Here is a 19,328-nt window from a genome sequence, read left to right as displayed (position 1 = left end):
GTAGCGGGAGATACTGGATCTTGATCGCCTGATATGGGGAGACAAATCTGTTCTCATCAAGCTCCGTTACAGGGAAGGGACGATATGAGAAAGATTTTGAAAAAATCTCCGGCTATGATACTGACATGATGGCCACAGCAGGGACTCAACAGCTTAGTGCTGTGCGTGACTAAGCGTAACGGAAAGCAAAGACTCATGGATGCTCTGGAGTGAGGGAGGCAGTAGTGAGGACTCAGACTATCCCACGTCCCCGCATGGTCTCTTGGATAAAGCATTTGCCTTCTGGCTGGCTCCCATGTCTGTTTAGGGTCAACACATTTGTCCGGGGTTGTTTCAGGGTATATGTCTTGTCTTTACCACCCTCCCCCCCATGAAAGAAAGTGAAAAAAATCGTTTCTTGATTTATGATGTCGGTCGCGCCGTATATCTTTTTTTGCACCATCATGCATTGGGATCTCAACCCAGAATTCCAATGGGTGGGGGAGACTGCGGGAACTATGGGATAGCTACGGGAGAGCTACCCAGAGTGCAATGTTCCAGAAATCGACGCTAGCCTCGGTACATGGACGCACACCACCGAATTACTGTGCTCTGTGTGGCTGCGTGCACTCGACTTTATCCAATCTGTTTTGCAAAACCGGTTTATGTAAAATTGGAATAATCTTGTAGTGTAGACATACCCTGAGCTTCAAGTCACACCCTATGTCACAGCAGCCAGATCTTTTTAACACTTTCCTTGTCCCCATGCCAAGTGTATGCCTTCCCCTTCTTCAAATCCATTTAATACCCACCTCATTTAGGAAACCTTCAACGGGGAGAAGTTATGTAGGGAGAAGTTGCAAATCAGTCTGATGTGCATTCTCATGAGAGGGACAAGATGAAGGTGACCCTTAGGTTACCAGTCTGAGTGCCTGGGAAGGGATGGTGTTGTCACCACTGACAGAGAAGTGAAGGGAAGACAAAGCATTCTAGCCTGAATGTCACAAGGAAGTCAAGTAAGAAAGAAATATGTATTGATAACCAGAGTGCTCAATGGACACCTCAATCAAGTATCAGAGAGCTGTGTGAAAAAGTGCTTAATTTTTCAGAATTAATCCTTAGGCTTAAGTTAATATTGAACAAAATATACTTTCTACATGTTATCTATACTAATTGAACTTGAAAAACTGATACATTTGTTCAGAACAGAAAATATGTGAGCTTTCAAGCTTGAAAGGATGTCTTGCTAATTAATTACTATGAGAGGTCACTACCAGTTAATGTGGAGAGTCCTTTGAAATGTGCTTTATGTGTGTATTTCTCATTGACGTATCACACAGAATATTGTCTGTTTAGAAGAAGTAGTTACTCACCTTGTGTAGTAACAGGTTCTTCAAGATGTGTCCCCCCACTAGGTGCTCCAGTTCAGGTATACATGTACCTCTCGAGCTCTTGAGTTGAGATTTTCCATTAGCAGTGTCTGTTTGGCCTCTGCATGCATCCAATACATCCTCACACGGTGCACTGAGGAAATATAGATCTGCAGGGTGATGCAAATATAGATTTGCACCACCCTCAGGTCCTTCTCTATCTGAACGTCCCATAGAGAATAGTCTGATGCAGAATGGAAGGAGGACAGATAGTGGCACACCTTAGGAAGACATATCTCAAAGAACCAGTTACTACACCGAGTGAGTAACCTCTTCTTCTTCGAGTAGCATCCCTATGGGTGCTCCACTTCAGATGACTCCTGAGTAGTATTTCCACAGTGCGAAGCGTTCTTTGGAATTGAGTCCAGAACTGAAGACAAGACTGCATTACCAAGTGTCACACCTGAACAGGAGGCATGAATCAAAGCACAGTGTTTTAGGAAATGTATGTACTGAAGCCCTTCTAGTGGCCTTACATATCTCAGATACTGGAAGATTTTTGAGTAATGCCATGGACATGATTTGTGATGGGGAAGCATGTGCTATCACTAGGGTTACCACCTGGCAAGTATTTGATCAGTCTAGTCGTTTTTTTATGGATTTGCTAGTTGCCATAAAATAATTGTAAAGTAATTTAATCTGCTGTTTTTTAATGTGGTTCTAAAGATTTGCATTATTATCACAATACACTGAGATATCTAATGTTAAAAGTTTCTGTGTCCAGCTAAAGATGCTGCAGTGTTTCCACTTCTGCAGTTTAAGTAACAGATCAATACTGCTGAAAATACAGCAACTGTCTGCCCACCAACAGGCAAGCGCACCGTGCGTGTGTGTGAGAGTGGGGTTGAGTCACATGAAAGTGAGATGTGTGATGTAATCAATATATATGTTATCTCTCGGGATACTATAAGTGATTGTTGAAGGCGGGAGAGATGACAGAGTTGCCTTCTGGTTGCGAGTTGGGGTTGCGGTGGGCTTGCCTTGTTGGGGGGAGGTACTGTTTTTTTGGCAGTTCAAAGGTACTAAACCCAGCTATCCTTCCTCGGGGATGGGGGATGGGGAAAGGAGGAGTTTGAGACTTATGTGGTTTTGGAAAAAACACTGGTAGGGGAATGAACTGGTTAAGAAGAAAGTCCAGAGTAACTTTGATAAGAATTTAGGGTGTGGACATAAAGATATCTTGCCCTTGAAAACCACAGTTAAGGTGTCTGCCACCAATCCCCCAATGTCTCTGACTCTACAGGTTGATGTGATAGCTACTAAAACTGCTGTCTTCATAGATAAGTGAAGCAAAGAAGAGGTTGCCATTGGTTCAAATCATGGTCTTGTGAGACATCTAAGTATCAGGTTGAGGTTCCAAGTCAGAGTGCGATCCCTAACTTGGGGGTAGAGATTCCTCAAACACCTAATAAACCTTGAAGACATAGGGTGAGCAGGTAAAGAAAATCCTTCTACTGGAGGATGAAAAGCTGATATTGCAGTCAAGTGAACCTGAATTGAGCTAACTGATAACCCTGATTTCTTTAGGTCCAACAGGTAATCCAGGATAGCTGAGAGCAATGAGATTCAGAGATGAGTGGTGGGATTGACACCAATGGTTGAATCTTTTCTAATTCTGCAGGTAAGTAATTCAGGTCGACTCCTTTCCACTGTTCAGTAACACTTTTAGTTTGACAGAGCAGGTAGATTCTAACCCTGTAAACCATCGTGGAACCATACCCTGAGGTGGAGAATCCCTATCTTGGGATAAAGTAAATGACTTGCATCTTGGAAAAGGAGATGAGGATTGATTGGAAGCATAAGAACATAAGAACAGTTATACTGGGTCAGATGAAAGGTCCATCTAGCCCAGTATCCTGTCTTCTGACGGTGGCCAATGCCAGGTGCCTCAGAGGGAATGAACAGAACAGGTAATCGTCAAGTGATCCATCCCCTGTCGCCCATTTCCAGCTTCTGGCAAACAGAGGCTAGGGACCTCCCTGCCCATCCAGGCTAATAGCCATTGATGGACCTATCCTCCATTAACATATCTAGTTCTTTTTTGAACCCTATTATAGTCTTGGCTTTCACAACATCCTCTGGCAAGGAGTTCCACAGGTTGACCATGCGTTGTGTGAAAAAATACTTCCTTTTGTTTGTTTTAAACCTGCTGCCTATTAGTTTCATTTTGTGACCCCTAGTTCATGTGTTATGAGGAGTAAATAACACTTCCTTATTTACTTTCTCCACTCCAGTCATGGTTTTATAGATCTCTATCATATCCCCCTTAATTGGCTCTGGTCACTGGAGGGACGCACAGTTGAAGCAGGTAAGGATACCAACCTTGTCTTCGCCAGATCGGTATTATAAAGATTACTTGAGCTTTGTCCTATCTGATCTTGTTCATCACTCTCAGTATTAGCAGTGTTGGAGGAAATGGATAGAAGAGTCCCTTTGTCCAAGATAAAGAGTGATGGCCTAGACCGCCCCTTGAGCAAAATAGAAAACACTTCTTGTCCTGGAGTTAGCAAATAAATCCACCTCTGAAAGCCCTAAGTTTAGGAATTATACCATGGAGAATTTGAGACTCCAGTTCCTATTCATAATCCTGGAAGAAATGCCTGCTGAGAATATTGGCTGTGGTGTTCTAAACTAAAATGTGGATCTGAGAGGCTATACACCTGTTCCACAACTTTATTGCTTTGGTACACTGGGAGGGGGATCTTGCTTCCCCCTTGTCTATTCCTACAGAACATGCAGACCACATTGTTCATCATGATCCTCATTGATAAGGGGTAGGAAATAGAGACAAGCTTTCTTGATTGCCCTGAATTCCAAAAGGTTGATGAGGAGAATGATTTCCTGAGGTGACCGTGTGCCTTGAGCAGTTAGTGTTTTGAAGTTAGCTCTCCATCCCAGCAGGGATGCATCTGTTGTCATGGTTATTATTGGAGTTTGGCAAACAAAAGGAATGTCTGCACCAACATTCAGTTGATCTTTCCACCAGTGTAGGGAGTCCTTTACATGAAGGGGAACTGCAACTTGCTTCTCCAAACTGTCTCTGGTTGCTGAATAGGTTGTTCTGAGCCAGCCTTGGAAGCAACAGAGGTGTGACTGGTCATGAAGGTGTAAGCTGCCATATGACCCAGAGGCTGTAGACAGTTCCTTACTGAGGTTCAGGACTCCCTTGAATGGTTCTGACTAGATTTGATAAAGTTATGAAACTGTCCGTGGAAAGGTAGGTTCTGGCTGTCAATGAATCCAAGTATGCCCCTATGAACTGTATTCTCCGTGCACAGATTAATGTAGATTTTCTTCCAGTTCTTGGAAAAGGGAAAGGTCTGTCTGAGCGGATGACAGTACACTTCATAAGAGCAGCCAGTCGTTGAGGTACGGGAAGACTAAAATTGCTTCCCAAAGAAGGTAAGCAGACACTACTGCTAGGACCTTTGAGAACACTCTTGGAATCGAGAAGAGGTGGAAGGAATGTATTCATTATTGAAAATGTTTCTAGTCAACTGTGAGGCTTTGGTATTTTCTGTGAGATGGGTGTATTACCATATGGAAATAGGCGTCTCTTAGACTGAAGTCCAAAACCCACTCTCCTGCCTCTAGTCAAGGGATTATAGCTGCCAGCGTCACCATCCTGAACTTCTGAGACTTTCAAATTTGTTTAGTAGTCTTAGATCTCAAACTGGTTTCCACCCTCAAATAGAACCCCTTTCCTTTGTGAGGAGCTGGAACTGGCTCTTTCACTTCTAAATTAAGGAGAGAGTCTATTTTTTGTCTCAGTAGAAACTTGTGAGAGGAATTCCTAAAGAGGGATGGGGAAGGAAGATGCAAGGGAGGGAGGGAGGGAGAGATGCAAAGTGGATAAAGTAGCCTGATGTTATGACCTCTATTACCCACTTGTCTGTAGTGACCTACCTCCTAGCATGTTCGAAATGGGAAAGAGAGGAAGTGGGCAAAGGGTTGCAGCTGCTAAACTAGAGGTATGGGAGGATTCGAGCACTTGACCAACCCATCAAAACTGTTGTTTCAATGATCACTAGGTACTCGCAGAAGAAGGATGAGAAGCTATCTTTCCCTGGAACTTATGTCTCTTTCTTGGGGTTTGGTAGGTCTGTGAAACCCAGAGAACTGACCAGGATGAGATCTCTGGGCAGTTTCTGACATATTCAATTTTCTTTTTTTTGTAGGAGTTACATATACCTGGTTATCTTAACATGACCCTGGAGTCTTTTAGTGTGTGAAGAGACTCATCTGTGGTTCTGAAAACAACTTTCAAACATCAAAGGGAAGATTTAGACCTCATTGGAACTCCAGGAGTTAAAGACATGACACCCTGTTCATAACTACTGCCATAAAAATGGACTTGGCAATGGTGTCTGCATTATCCAAGGACACTTGAAGAGACATCCTGACTAATAACTGGCCCCTCCATGATGATGGTCTGAAATTGTTTCCTCTGTTCCTGTGGAAGATGATCAATAGGGCCATAAATTTATCATAGTTTGTGAAATTATATTTATCCATGACTGCCTGATAGCTTGTGATCTCAAATTGCAGGGTTGCAGACAAATATTTCTTCTGTCCAAAGAGGCTTAAGCACTTTTGGTCATTGTCATGCAGGGCAGACATGTAGTAGTGTTGCTTACCCTGCTCGTTCACTGCATCCACCACCATAGAATTACATGGAGGGAGATAGGGGAGAATACAATTTTGGAGTCCTTGGAGGGGACATAATATTTTTTATCTGCCAATGTGAAAGTTGGTTGAAGGGTAGTGGGTGTTTGCCAAACAATCTTTGCTGGGTCCAAGAGCACCTAATTAATGAATTATAATACTCTTGGGGGTGTCACTGATTGTAAAATGTCAAATAAGTTGTGTTGTGAATTCTTGACATCTTTGAGTGGTATCTGAAGAATGTTGGCTACCTGCTTTATAAGGTCTCGAAATTGCTGGAAATCATTGGCCATAGATGGTGATGCAGGCATCATGGCCTCATCTGGAGACAATAAAGAGACAGTAGTTTGAGAGGTGGCTTCTTTATCTTCCTGTTCCTGAAATATCTCCTCATGCTGGGATCTGAGTTGGCAAGAAAAGGATCGAATATCTCTAGCTTTCCAATGGGTCTGAGCTGGTGTTTTGGCAAATTGCTGTTGGTACGCAGCCCAGGGACCCCAATATAGCCACTGGGGGAAGTCCATAAAGGAGAGGAGGTGGCATCCATGAATGAGGATCTTCCCTACACATGTCAAAGAATCAGTACCTGTCTGGGTTGGTAGAAGAACCCTGCACTGAGATGGAAGAGACTGAATGGAGGTCTCGCTCTTCCTCTTCAATATCCTTCAACTGGTGGGTACTAATAGAACAAAGTGGAAAGTCTGGAAGTACTGGAGAGTGATGGTGGTCTGGAGATTGGGGACTCGGTACTGATAGGTGTTCAGTACCCATGAAAAGTGGAGATGTTGGTTCATCCACCACTGGTAAGTCTTTTGAGTATCTAAATTCCTGTGGTACCGAGTGGAGGATTGGTACCAACGTGCTTGACAACAGAAGGAGCTGGTACTCTTAGAGCATACTGAAGTAGGCACTGATAGTGTCTGATGCTTCAGTTTGCACAGTACCCAGGGTCTTGACTGGGGAGGTACGAAAGATGGAGCTGTGCACAATGGTATTGGTCTGGAGGAGTGCTTACCCTTACTTTCTTTGTCCCTTGTAGACAGTACCAGGACTTTGTCAGAGCCGTGTTTCTCCTTGGATTTCCGAGAGTCTTTCACCTCTACAGTACCAAGCTGAGAGGTTGAGGCTTCTGATATCATGCACTTAGCAGGGGACTGAGGTCTTTTGGGAGCATACTCCTTATCGGAGGGAGTCAAAGCTCCTCTTCTTGGGAGCCTTCACTGAGGTTTCAAGAATCTTCCCTTTCTTATGAGAAGATATGTGATGAGGTCAAAGGGGTGCTGGATCTGCCCAGAGACAGATTTCCAGGGTGGGGGTGGGAGGAGCTTCTCCTGACCTGATTCTGAAGTCAGTCAAAGGGAGCACTCCATCAGCAGCAGCCTCAACTTGATCTCTCGGTACTTCCTTGTCCTGGATTTAAGGGCCACGCAGACATTACACTTCTGGGAGATGTGTGACTCTTCCAGACAGTGGCTGTTGCTAACCAGAATAGCTTCCTGACAGGAGAGGAAACATTTGAATCCTAGAGAGCCAAGCATGCCCTGCCAGAGAGTGAGGCTCCCTGAAGGAAAGGAGAGGAACAAAGTTAATCCTCACACTACTTATCTACTAACAACTGTTGTATCTAATACTAAATAGTAGTAAACTATAAACAAGAAGTGAGCGACGGCATGTTCAAAGCAGATATGCTAGGGCTTTGTCTCAGGCTGAAGTAGTTGAGAAGGAACTGAGGATGGTTTGCAGAGCAGCCCTTTCTAGCCTTGGTGTGTGGCATGCAGATGTATAGGATGCATACGCAGCCTGCAGGACGCTGCTAGTGGAAAATCTCCGATCAAAGACTCAAGAGGTGCAGACACACTTGAAGAGGAGCATCCGTAGGGACATGACTTGAAGAAGAACTAAGAGATGAAGCTGAGATATGATCACTCCAGAACATATCTGGATGCTAGTATATCAAAGAAGGGTCAAACTTTTTCACCATGTTGACTGTATTTTAATAGAGATTGTCTCCCGTTTTGTATGGATCACCTCCGGTCCCATTCATACAACTACAGGAAGGGTTTATATGAAAAAGCATTATTTGGAAGGCATGAAAGGCAGGATTCTCAGCTGGTATAAAAGGGCCAAGCTCTACTGACTTCAGTGAAGCTATTCTGATTTACAGCAGGTGAAGAGCTAGGCCTTCATGGTATTTAGCTGTCTTTTAAGTAAATTTAGCAGCTGGAAGAGAGGAGGAGGAGGAGCCAGCATCATGTGAGCAGCCAGATCTCTACAGCATGTCCTCTGCAGACCGCCTATGGTCATTGGATAACAACTTTGGGACTTCTTTATTGGGTGATCAGAGGATTTTAGTAAATGACTTTGGGCTGAATTCCTCCCTCACACTACTTTTACTCCAGTATTAACTGCACTGACTTCATCTGAGTTACTGCCAATTTACAGGGGTGTGAATGAGAGGAGAATCAGGCCCTTTTCACTTACGGTCTAACCGGAACACAGGTGATCCATCACAGGTTCAGTAAAGCCAATAAACTGTATCCTGGCACACATGCCTTCACACAGTGCTACTTTCATTGTAGGAACTCTGACTCCATTTTGCTCTGGATTACAAACAGGAAGAAGAACAAAATGGTTTCAAATCTGCCGTTGGGGTTTGAGCACCTTCAGGATGACTCTAAAAGAGTAGTGCGTGGAGTATATCCCTGGAAATGCCTAATCTGAGCCTAAAACCAGAAACTACAATAAATATTTTTCAGATGGATTTATCAGCAAAAGTATAAATCATTTACATCAGTCAAAATGCATATGTTTCGCAGTCTAGGTAAAAAGGAAAAGTGTAGGTGTTAACTTGTAGTCAGATCCTATGAGGTGCTGATTTTAGCAAGAGTTAGTGACTCTCAGCACCTCACATGACTGGACCACTGGATATCTACCTAACAAGAAAAAGTGTTTTTGATAGAACTTACCACCTGTAGAAGAGCCAGGTAACCAGCACCAACGTTATCAAAGTTGACTTTAACTTTTGTCCAGTAAAAATTGCCTGTCACGTTATAGATTATGCACTCACTCATGTTATTAATAACTTTAGAGTCTAAAGGCATATCTCCTGCTGTCTTGTTAATGCATTTTCCAAACTTTCCTGCAAACAGGTTCACTCCCATGATGCTAAAAATGAGCCAGAAAATGAGGCAGACGAGGAGAACGTTCATGATGGAAGGGATGGCGCCTAACAGGGCATTCACAACCACCTTAAATAAGTGAAATAAAAGAAAAAAGATACAATTATTGCAGGCCTTCACATGAACACATCCCTAAGTAGCTGTTTTGTACACTAAAGTAACTGGCCAATCCTCAACTGATGTAAACTGGATTAAAACTAGCTGAAGATCTGGACCATTGTTTTGAAAAATTTAAGAACACTTAAGACTCTTCTTTTTTGTACCTTAAAAATAATGTATCTGTATCTCACCCGTACAACCAGTTAGCAACCAATTGTTGTTCATAACAGGGCAAAGTAGCAGGATTCTCCCTGCTTCATATTGGATCCTTTGTTTAGTGATATGTTAAGTGTATAATTGGAGGTCAGCAGGGCACAAAAAAATATTCTCACAATGGTTAAGGGACCAGAAGAGAGTAAGAGAGGCTTCCTTCTAAGCTGCAAGGTATCTAAACCTCTTTCTGAACTCAGGCCCCCTACACAATATATGAAATTTTAACCCTAACTATGAAGGGTATTGATTATCTGAGGAGTAATTGATCCAGTGGTGTCTCATCTGTCAAAGATACCATTGATTGGAAGCCACTATTACTGTGAGAAAGTGGAATCACTGAAATTCTTGGAGCAGGGCAGCTATGGAGGATATCTGACCGCCAATATGGAGAATCTACTGTTACAATTTAATCCTCTTACCTTATTACTCCTATCTCTACAGTGCGTATCATTAAAACAGCCGACACACCCTGATTTAATATATATCTGATTCACGTTACCCCACTTGATACTGTACCAAACTCTGTAATTCTGTTTTCTGCAGAGACCCATCGGCTCCAGGCAGGATTAGTGTGCAAACCCATATATACAACCACACATACAGATATTGTATAGGAAAGGACCCAGTCACTTAAAGCACTTCTAAACAATTGGCATAGGAACAAAAGTCAATGCTTGCATTATGAATCTGAACCAATGCAAATAGAATATACAGTATGCATTCTGTAGTCCCCACAAAAATTCAGCAATATCAACATGCACTCCAAAATATAAGGCTAATATAACAACCACCTTATATATACATGTTATTCAGCATTCTAAATCACCATCCAAAATGTAAAAGCCTTTGATGCATGCTAAGCATAACATGAAAGACATCTTCTCAAGAAAAATCTTTGTCACAAAATGTTTTTTTTCACACTATATTAATGGCTTGTATAGCTTTTACATATCCACAGCTACTCTAAGTGCTGCCAATACAGAACTTTGCAGGACCAATGCAAAGTAACCTGGCAGCCTTTCTACAGATTCCAGACTTTACTATATGAATTTGTCTCCTTGTTTATTTCATGCTTTCAAGATTAGAATCTGATATGCAGACACTAAGCCTTTCCCCTTCTCAGTGTACATTTCTGAAACTGAGACAAAGTGATATTGATCTGCAAAAATGAAATTTTATTAAATTGTGAATCTGTTTATGGAAAATGTCAGTTGTTTTCTATCATATTAGTGCCAATTTTCTGACAAGCCAATAATATCAAATTCATTTCACCATTACTTTTGTGGTTCTGGAAAGGATAAAAGAGCACAGTAAAATGATTTTACACATTTAGAACAGGCAGTTTATTCTGGTACACTGAAGAAAATACACAATTACTAGGGCTGTCAAGCGATTAAAAAAATTAATCGCGATGAATTGCACTGTTAAACAATAGTAGAATACCATTTATTTAAATATATTTGGATGTTTTTTACATTTTCAAATAGATTGATTTCAGTTACAAAACAGAATACAAAGTGTACAGTGTTCACTTTATATTTATTTTTATCACAAGTATTTGCACTGTAAAAAAACAAAAGTAGCATTTTTCAATTCACCTACAAGTACTGTAATGCAATCTCTTTATCATGAAAGTTGAACTTACAAATGTAGAATTATTTACAAAAAACTGCATTCAAAAATAAAACTATGTAAAGTTTTAGAGCCTGCAAGTCCACTCAGTCCTAATTCTTGTTCAGCCAATTGCTCACATAAATAAGTTTGTTTACATTTGCAGGCAATAATGCTGCCCACTTCTTGCTTACAATGTCACCTGAAAGTGACAACAGGTGTTCTCATGGTACTGTTGTAGCTGGCATTGCAAGATATTTACGGACCAGATGCGCTAAAGATTCTTATGTCCCTCCATGCTTCAACCACCATTCCAGGGGACATGCGACCATGCTGATGATGCGTTCTACTCGATAACAATCCAAAGCAGTGCGGACCGACTCATGTTCATTTTCATGATCTGAGTCAGATACCACCAGCAGAAGGTTGATTTTCTTTTTTGGTGGTTCAGGTTCTGTAGTTTTTGCATCATAGTGGTGCTCTTTTAAGACTTCTGAAAGCACGCTGCACACTTTGTCCTCCTCAGATTTTGGAAGGCACTTCAGATTCTTAAACCCTGGGTCAAGTGCTGTAGCCATCTTTAGAAATCTCACATTGGTACCTTCTTTGCGCTTTGTCAAATCTGCAGTGAAAGTGTTCTTAAAATGAACAACATGTGCTGGTTCACCATCTGAGACTGCTATAACATGAAATATATGGCAGAATGCGGGTAAAATAGAGCTGGGGACATACAATTCTCCCCCAAGGAGTTAAGCCACAAATTTAATTAACACTTTTTTTTAAACAAGCATCCTCAGCCATGGAAGATGTCCTCTGGAATGGTGGCTGAAGCACAAAGAGGCATACGAAATGTTAGCATTAGGGCTTGTATAGCATTAGGACGACTGGAGCAGGCAAATGCCTGTTTCCTCTAGACATTCCTGGTGACAATGTAAAATAAGAAGAGGGCACATTATCTCCTGTAAATGTAAACAAACTTGTTTGTCTTAGCGATTGGCTGAACAAGAAGTAGGACTGAGTGGACTTGTAGGCTCTGAAGTTTTACATTGTTTTGTTTTTGAGTGCAGTTATGTAACATAAAAAAATCTACATTTGTAAGTTGCACTTTCACTCTAAAGAGATTGCACTGCAGTACTTGTATGAGGTGAATTGAAAAATACTATTTCTTTTGTTTATCATTTTTAGAGCGCAAATATTTCTAATAAAAATAATATACACTTTGAGTTCAATTGCAATGCAGAATACAATATATATGAAAATGTAGAAAAATATCCAAAATATTTAATACATTTCAATTGATATTTTATTGTTTAACAGTGCGATTAAAATTGTGATTAATTGTGATTAATTTTTTTAATCGCGATTATATTTTTTGGTTAATCACGTGAGTTAACTACAATTAATTGACAGCCCTAACAACTACATAATTCTTTCAAGTCCTGGAACTACATTTTGCACATTTCTGAAAGGACCAAATTTTTTGCAAGACCGACTACCTATTTTTCCCATATGCAGACTTTTTACAACTACTGTCCCTTTTGCTAATTTTATCTTTCACTTTTAGATTTAGTGCATTTTCAACTTTATAGTTTTAACCCAACCTTTATTTCGTAAGCCAAGATGCAAAATAATTTCCAAAGCAAATGATCATTGGAATACTGCCAAAATGGATATCTTAATAATTTTCATTTCCTCTTTAGTGTGATGTTTTTGTTCAATGTCCAACCATGCTGGCCCCAAACTACTGCAACTACACTATGTGTGACAGAGACGAAAACATTATGGTTGTTAGAGATAGAGCGATTACAGTGCAAATGATCATGCATAGGAACAGAACACAATCATGCAAGTTAGACAATACAAATGATGGTCATGCATGCATCCTCCTTTCTTCCTTGTGCTGAATTATGTTCAGTGGAGTGTAGATAACAAAATATGACACAAGACTTGAAGCAAATCATGTAACACCTCTTTGAATGAATTATTAATGAAGGGCCTAATTCTCCTCTGACTTATACTGTTTTACACCAACATAATACCACTTATTTAAAAGGAGCAACTCCTAATTTACATCAGTGCAAGTGACAGCTGATTAAGGACTTGAATATGTAACCAGACGAAACTATTTAGAATTTATGTTAAAGCTGAGAAGCAAACATTCCAAAACTAAGGACCAAATTTCTGGTATGTCTAGAAATAACCTATACAGTACAGTCATCTATAAGAGATGATTTTATAACACTGCATTCCCATTAGTATCTTATCGGCCATGCTTGAAACCTCCTTCTCCATAACTTCTGTTGGGGGTAGCCTTTTGCCACCCAATGCCCTACTTAGCATCTGGAGGTGCTCTAAATCAGGAATTCTCAAACTTAATTGCACCGCAACCCCTGTCTGACAATAAAAATTACTATCCCAGGAGAGGAGATCAAAGCCTGAGCCCACCTGAGCTCCACTGCCCCAGGCAGGGAGAGGAGGGGGCCAAAGCTGAAGCCCAAGGGCTTCAGCCCCAGGCAGGGGGCCTGTAACTTGAGTCCCAACATACAGGGACGAAACTTTCAGGCTGCAAGTGGTGGGGTTCGGGCTTTGGCTTTAGCTCTGGGCCCCAGCAAGTCTAAGCCAGCTCTGGCGACCCCATTAAAATGGAGTCCCGACCCACAGTTTGAGAACCACTGCTCTAAATCTTCAACATTTTCTTTCATCGATTCATAATGGGGCAGATCCTCAGTTTGCGTAAATTGTCATAGCTCCACTGACTTCATGGACAATTACACTAGCTGATGTTCTGCCCAATAGATTTTTAAGGCTTGAAAGGACTATTGTGAACATTTAGTCTGATCTTCTGTATAGTACTGGCCATAGAAAAGGTCACCCAGTGATTCCAACATCAAGACCATACCTTTTGGTTGATCTAGGGTCATATCTTTTAGCAAGTCATCCAATCTCGATTTAAAGATTTCAAGGGATGGAGAAGCCACCACACTGTTAGGTAAATTGTCCCAATGTTTAATTATTCTCAGTGTTAGAAATGTGTGTCTTATTTCTAATCTGAATTTGATGAGTTTGAGCTTCTATCCACTGAATCTCATTATGCCTTTGTCTGCTAGATGAATAGCCCTCTACAGAACTCTTCTCCCCATGTCAGTACTTATAGACTGTGATCAAGTCACTTTTTAAATCTTCTTCTGGATAAGCTAAATAGATTGAACTTCTTAACTCCCTCCCTGTAAGGCAGATTTTTCAGAATCATTCTTGTAGTTCTTTTCCAACCCTTGCCAATTTTTCAATGTCTCTTTTTAAATATGGATGCCAGAATGTCAGTATTTCAGTAATGGACTCACTTATGCTGTATTAAGAGGCAATGTCACCTCCCTATTTCTACTTGATATTCCCTTGCTTAGCTTCAGAGAATCACATTAGCTGTGTTAGCAATCACATTACATGGGAAGCTTATGTTCAATGGATTATTTCACTATGACCCCTAAGCCCTTCTCAACCTCTGTTTTTCAGGATACAGTTCCCCACAGTACGAGGGTGCCCTATTTTCTTTGTTCCTAGATGTATGCAGTATTTGGCTGTATTAAAATGAATGTTGTTCAAGTGAGCCCAGTTTCCCATTTGATCGCTCTATATAGTTTATCTATCCTTAACATTATTTACCACTACATTAATTTTTGTACCATAAGCAAGCTTTACCAGCAATGATTTTATATTTTCTTCCACATCATTGACAACAATATTGAATAGATTTGGGTCAAGAACAGATCCCTGAGACTACATTAGAAACATTACATTACTGGATAACAATTGCCCATTTTTTGAGATCTATCAGTCAGACAGTTTTTGTCAGCAGAGTTTGGCAGCTGTGCATGCACCATTAGGCTAACCCTAGGCACCAGCCGAAGGCTCTGCTGCGGTGTCCCTGGAGGAGGCCGCCTCCATAGGATTTCTCTTTGGATAGCCGGAAAGTAGTACTCTCCTAACTTCTAGAACCCTCTGTAGGGCTGGTGCAAGCTGAGGATTTCTTCTGCCTGCACTGGAACTCAGCCCATTGGCAGACAGGAAGAAATGGAATGTGGAGGGCATGGGGCCTGGCCACTCTGAACTCTAGTCATGAGAGGCCTGTTTGTCATGCATTCTTGGAGCTCTTGTGTGGGTGGGACCCTGTAGACATCACCCCTCCAAACCTATCAATGCCTCGAATTCACTGGCCACAAATCATCTATCTCTCTATCTTTTAGTCAGGACCAAGTGACTTAAAGTCTAGGCACAATATAGTTTAGTGAAGCACCCTGTGAGACTTTTCTTGCTTACATTTTAGTTCTGCAAAGTACTTTGAGCTCCTTAACTGAAGGCACTACACAAACACAAACTATTATTATCTCCTTACTCTGTGTGTTTGCGTCTCAATGCTAACATTATTTAATATCTCTCTCCTCTGGCAATTTTCCTTGTGCATTCTGGAGCATATGAGTTCCTAATAATGAAAGGTCTTACTGTCCCTAGCCATGGTAAGTATGGTTAGACATGCTAAAAATATAATAATTTGATTTTCCAGTGGAACGTATTCTCAATTATACTTTCTCATAATTTACAAGTTAATTCAGTACCTCTGATAGCTCAGAAAAAGGAGGCACAAAGCCTCCACACATTCCAACTATACCTATGGGGTAGGGAGGACAAGAACTTTGTGTCAGAAAACCTGGGATACCCCTGAATATGGGCATTTTAGGAACAGCATTTCTGGGACTGATGTAATAGAAAATGGTCTTCTACTGCAGGTTTACAGCAAACCAACTTCTTCTCCAGTTCTCAGTGAACATCTCACCAACCTTCCCTCAGTGCTTCTCAACTCTCTCAGTTTTTCATCTTCTCAAATGCCCCATACTTTGGACTTGGACTACACAGAGAAGTTGCTAGGTTTAACAACCATTTAGTTAAACTCAAGTATGGATATTCTTATAATACTTTAAAACTGACTATATGCGTTTTGATTGAGCTTGTATATTTACCAACTTAAGCTAAACCAATGTAAGTCAGGTCTAAATCAATTTAAGATGTCCACGCACAAATACACCTTTAGCTAAACTGGTGCAACTATGTGTCCAGATCAGAGCTTTGTCCCTCTCAGTTGCACCATATTTGCTCTGTTTCTGCTAGGGGTCCTGAATGTGGTAAAGCAATGTGGCCTGTAGTAGGTGAAGCTGGGTATATGGCACAACCCACACTTAATAAAAATATGGGACCAGATCCTCAGCTGGTGTAAACAGAAGTAGCTCTATTAACTTTAATAGAGCTGCACCAATATATACCAGGTGGGAATCTGGCTGCTTAAGCCTATGCACTGTTCTGTGTGTGAATACTCTTTAAAATATGATACTGTTTGGGTTCACTGAGAAGAGTGCAGTGTTTTGAACCAAAACAGTTCAAATTTGGATGCCCCTACACTGCTCCACCAATGTACTTAACTACTTATAGGGTTAGCTCAATTTCTAGGCTCATTCAGTCCTTTGGCTGTCTTACTATGGTATGATTATGATATGGAAACTGGACTATTAGGACTTCAGCTGAAACCACCAACTTGTTGCACACGTACTATATAGACTTTTGATTGCTAGTAACTTACATTGAATTTGAACTTGCGACCTAGAGGCAAAAGATGCCATATTCCAAATTGATTTTATTATTAACACCTTACCATTTTCCTTGACATATTTTAGGGATTAGGTGTCTCCAGATAGGACAGATGTAATTTTACATATATCAGAATCAGAAATCTTGGAAGTCGTGCTTAAGTTGGTACCTTATATACTCCCAAAATGTTACAGGTTGTGCCATACAGAGATTTGTTTTGTTTTGCCATGTGATCTACAGTATTAGTACAGAATGCAGCTTTGGTCATTTGATAGTCATGCATGATAAAAATAGTTTAAAACACAAAGCCCAAATTCAGATACTTAAACATACTTGCTATGCTAATCAAGCACCAATAAATAAGTATGATACTGGTGGATACATCCATACATTCAAGAACATGCAAATGGAAGAGGATAGACATGCAAGATAGAACAATGAACACAAGTCACATGCTTACAATGCTAATCCTGGCATTCTATATTAAAATTCAAATACTTTAGAGGAAAGCTTTTGTGAATTTGCTCATTTGTTTTCTACACACAGTGTGCCTCTAATGTTCATTTTCTTTATTAGTAAAAATGTCCTCAATAACTTTGTGATTGATTTTAATTTTAATAAAATTTGGAGGCAGAAGCAAACCTGTAGCAAAATTATTTTCCCTGATGTGCCTCACGATTAAAGATACAATTGTTAGCCAGATGTTACCTCAGCCAAAAAGTTGTTTTTAAAACATAGTATGACAAGTTATGCAGCGGGATTAGCTTATCATGAAATCCACCAGAGAGTAAAAGCTGCAGCTATACTAATGCAATCAATACAATGGAGGTGGTTTTTTTTTTCCACACAGCATTATCCTTCATTTCCTTTGCAGTCATAATGAAACCAAAACCAAAGAAATATGGCCCTTTTACATGCTTGATGTTCACACAGATGGGCTTCGAAGGTTGCTTTGTTTACTCTTACCCTCATCCCTTCAAATCGTGACAATGCTCTTAATGGTCTCAAAGCTCGGAGAGTCCTAAGGGATTTCATGGTGTCTATTTCGGAACTTCCAAGTGAGTTAGCTATGAGGCTTATTAAAGAGACCTGAATGGAGACATAAAGCAAAAGTCCAAACTATTAGCACAATCCTACCATTTTACTTCTCTTCTGCCTTTCCTTCCTGAAAAGAAAAAACCTGTTAGTGGGACAATGACAAAATATCCTAAATGGAAGATATCGAATGAGATCAATCCAGAAAGAAAAGAAGCTTTAACATCCATATATATATATACACAATTCTTTCCATGATGCCTTCAGAATATAAAGCCTTTGTTTCCAATTTAAAGTAAACTCACAGAAATAGAGTCTATTTCCTTCTAGTGAAGCACATAGGTGCTAGTAATGTCAACAGGACCTTTTTGGTCAGAAAAAGGGGAGATTACAATTACAAAAATATTATTCTGCGGCAGCAACATTTTATTTAGTTTACAGCTGACAGAGGTGTGCGCGCATCTATCATTAGAAGTATTATTAAATCATGTAAATGCTATGATTTAGTGCTCTCCCAATGAATCACTTTAAGATCCTGCAAGATCCAATGATTTATTAAAACGGTAGAAGATTTTAAGATTGCCATTGTCAACTGAATTATCAATCCTAAATACCGATTTAAAAAAATCTCCCCTTAACCTGCCACTGGATCTGAGTATATTATGGACTCTTTAAAAGAATTATGTATATAATTTGTGTGACTCTTTCCATTTTCGTTGTTATCTGGATCCCCACACTGCACCTAAAAGAGAAGATTCTATGTTATTTTCCTGGAAGGGAAGTTAGAAGGTGCTCAGCATTAAAAGTGCTCAGACTTGATAGACACTAAAAGATACCCTTACCCTTATGCTCTCAAATCTGGATAGGGCTCGGAGAGGCCGCAATGCCCTCAGTGTTCTGAGAGATTTTATAGCGCCCAGCTGGTCATAGTCAAGAGTTGTTGCTATCAGGCAAACAACTGAAATCTGTGCAGATTGAACGGAATTTGAGATTACTGGTCAGATGAACAAACACAAAGTAAATGGGTTTTACAGCCACAGATGATATTCACAGCCTGAATTCTTACTGCATGGGGAGTGAAAAAGGAAGCTACTCCCATACACTGTAAGCATCTCTCTGACTTTCAAAAGGAAAATACACAGATTAATTTTTGTTCCATCTTTACAACCTTTTCTATTGCCAGGAAATGAGATCTGACTGGCTACCTTAATATTTGCATTGCTCACCTTGACAAATCCTTTGTTCCTGTCTTTCTAAGGTACTTATATGGCCCCCATTACTGTAATATCTGAATGCTTTCCAGACTTGAATGTGTTTATCTTCACCACCCACCTGTAATGGAGGGAAATGCCATTACCCCCATTTTACAGAGGGAACCAGAAACATATCATGCAGGAAGTCTGTGATGAAGCAGAAAATTGACCCCATGTTGTCTAAGTCCCAGGCTAGCATCCTAACCCCTGGGCCATCCCTTCTCTTCTAA

The 19,328-nt window shown here is 40.5% G+C and overlaps 1 protein-coding gene across 1 annotated transcript in view; it reads right to left on the bottom strand.

Moving 5' to 3' along the window:
• Nucleotides 1-19,328, bottom strand: part of LOC116838877 (sodium channel protein type 5 subunit alpha-like) — a 351,647-nt gene that overhangs the window by 18,867 nt on the left and 313,452 nt on the right. The window contains exons 22-24 of the mRNA XM_075062179.1: nucleotides 18,688-18,810; nucleotides 17,777-17,899; nucleotides 9,041-9,322 (exon numbers count right to left, since the gene is read on the bottom strand). Coding sequence (XP_074918280.1) covers nucleotides 9,041-9,322; nucleotides 17,777-17,899; nucleotides 18,688-18,810 — 528 coding nt within the window. The remainder of the gene's footprint in view (nucleotides 1-9,040; nucleotides 9,323-17,776; nucleotides 17,900-18,687; nucleotides 18,811-19,328) is intronic.

The sequence above is a fragment of the Chelonoidis abingdonii genome, chromosome 2 (assembly GCF_003597395.2).
Source record: "Chelonoidis abingdonii isolate Lonesome George chromosome 2, CheloAbing_2.0, whole genome shotgun sequence".
In the NCBI taxonomy this organism is placed as follows: domain Eukaryota; kingdom Metazoa; phylum Chordata; order Testudines; family Testudinidae; genus Chelonoidis; species Chelonoidis abingdonii.
This window is presented reverse-complemented; position numbering and strand designations above follow the sequence as displayed.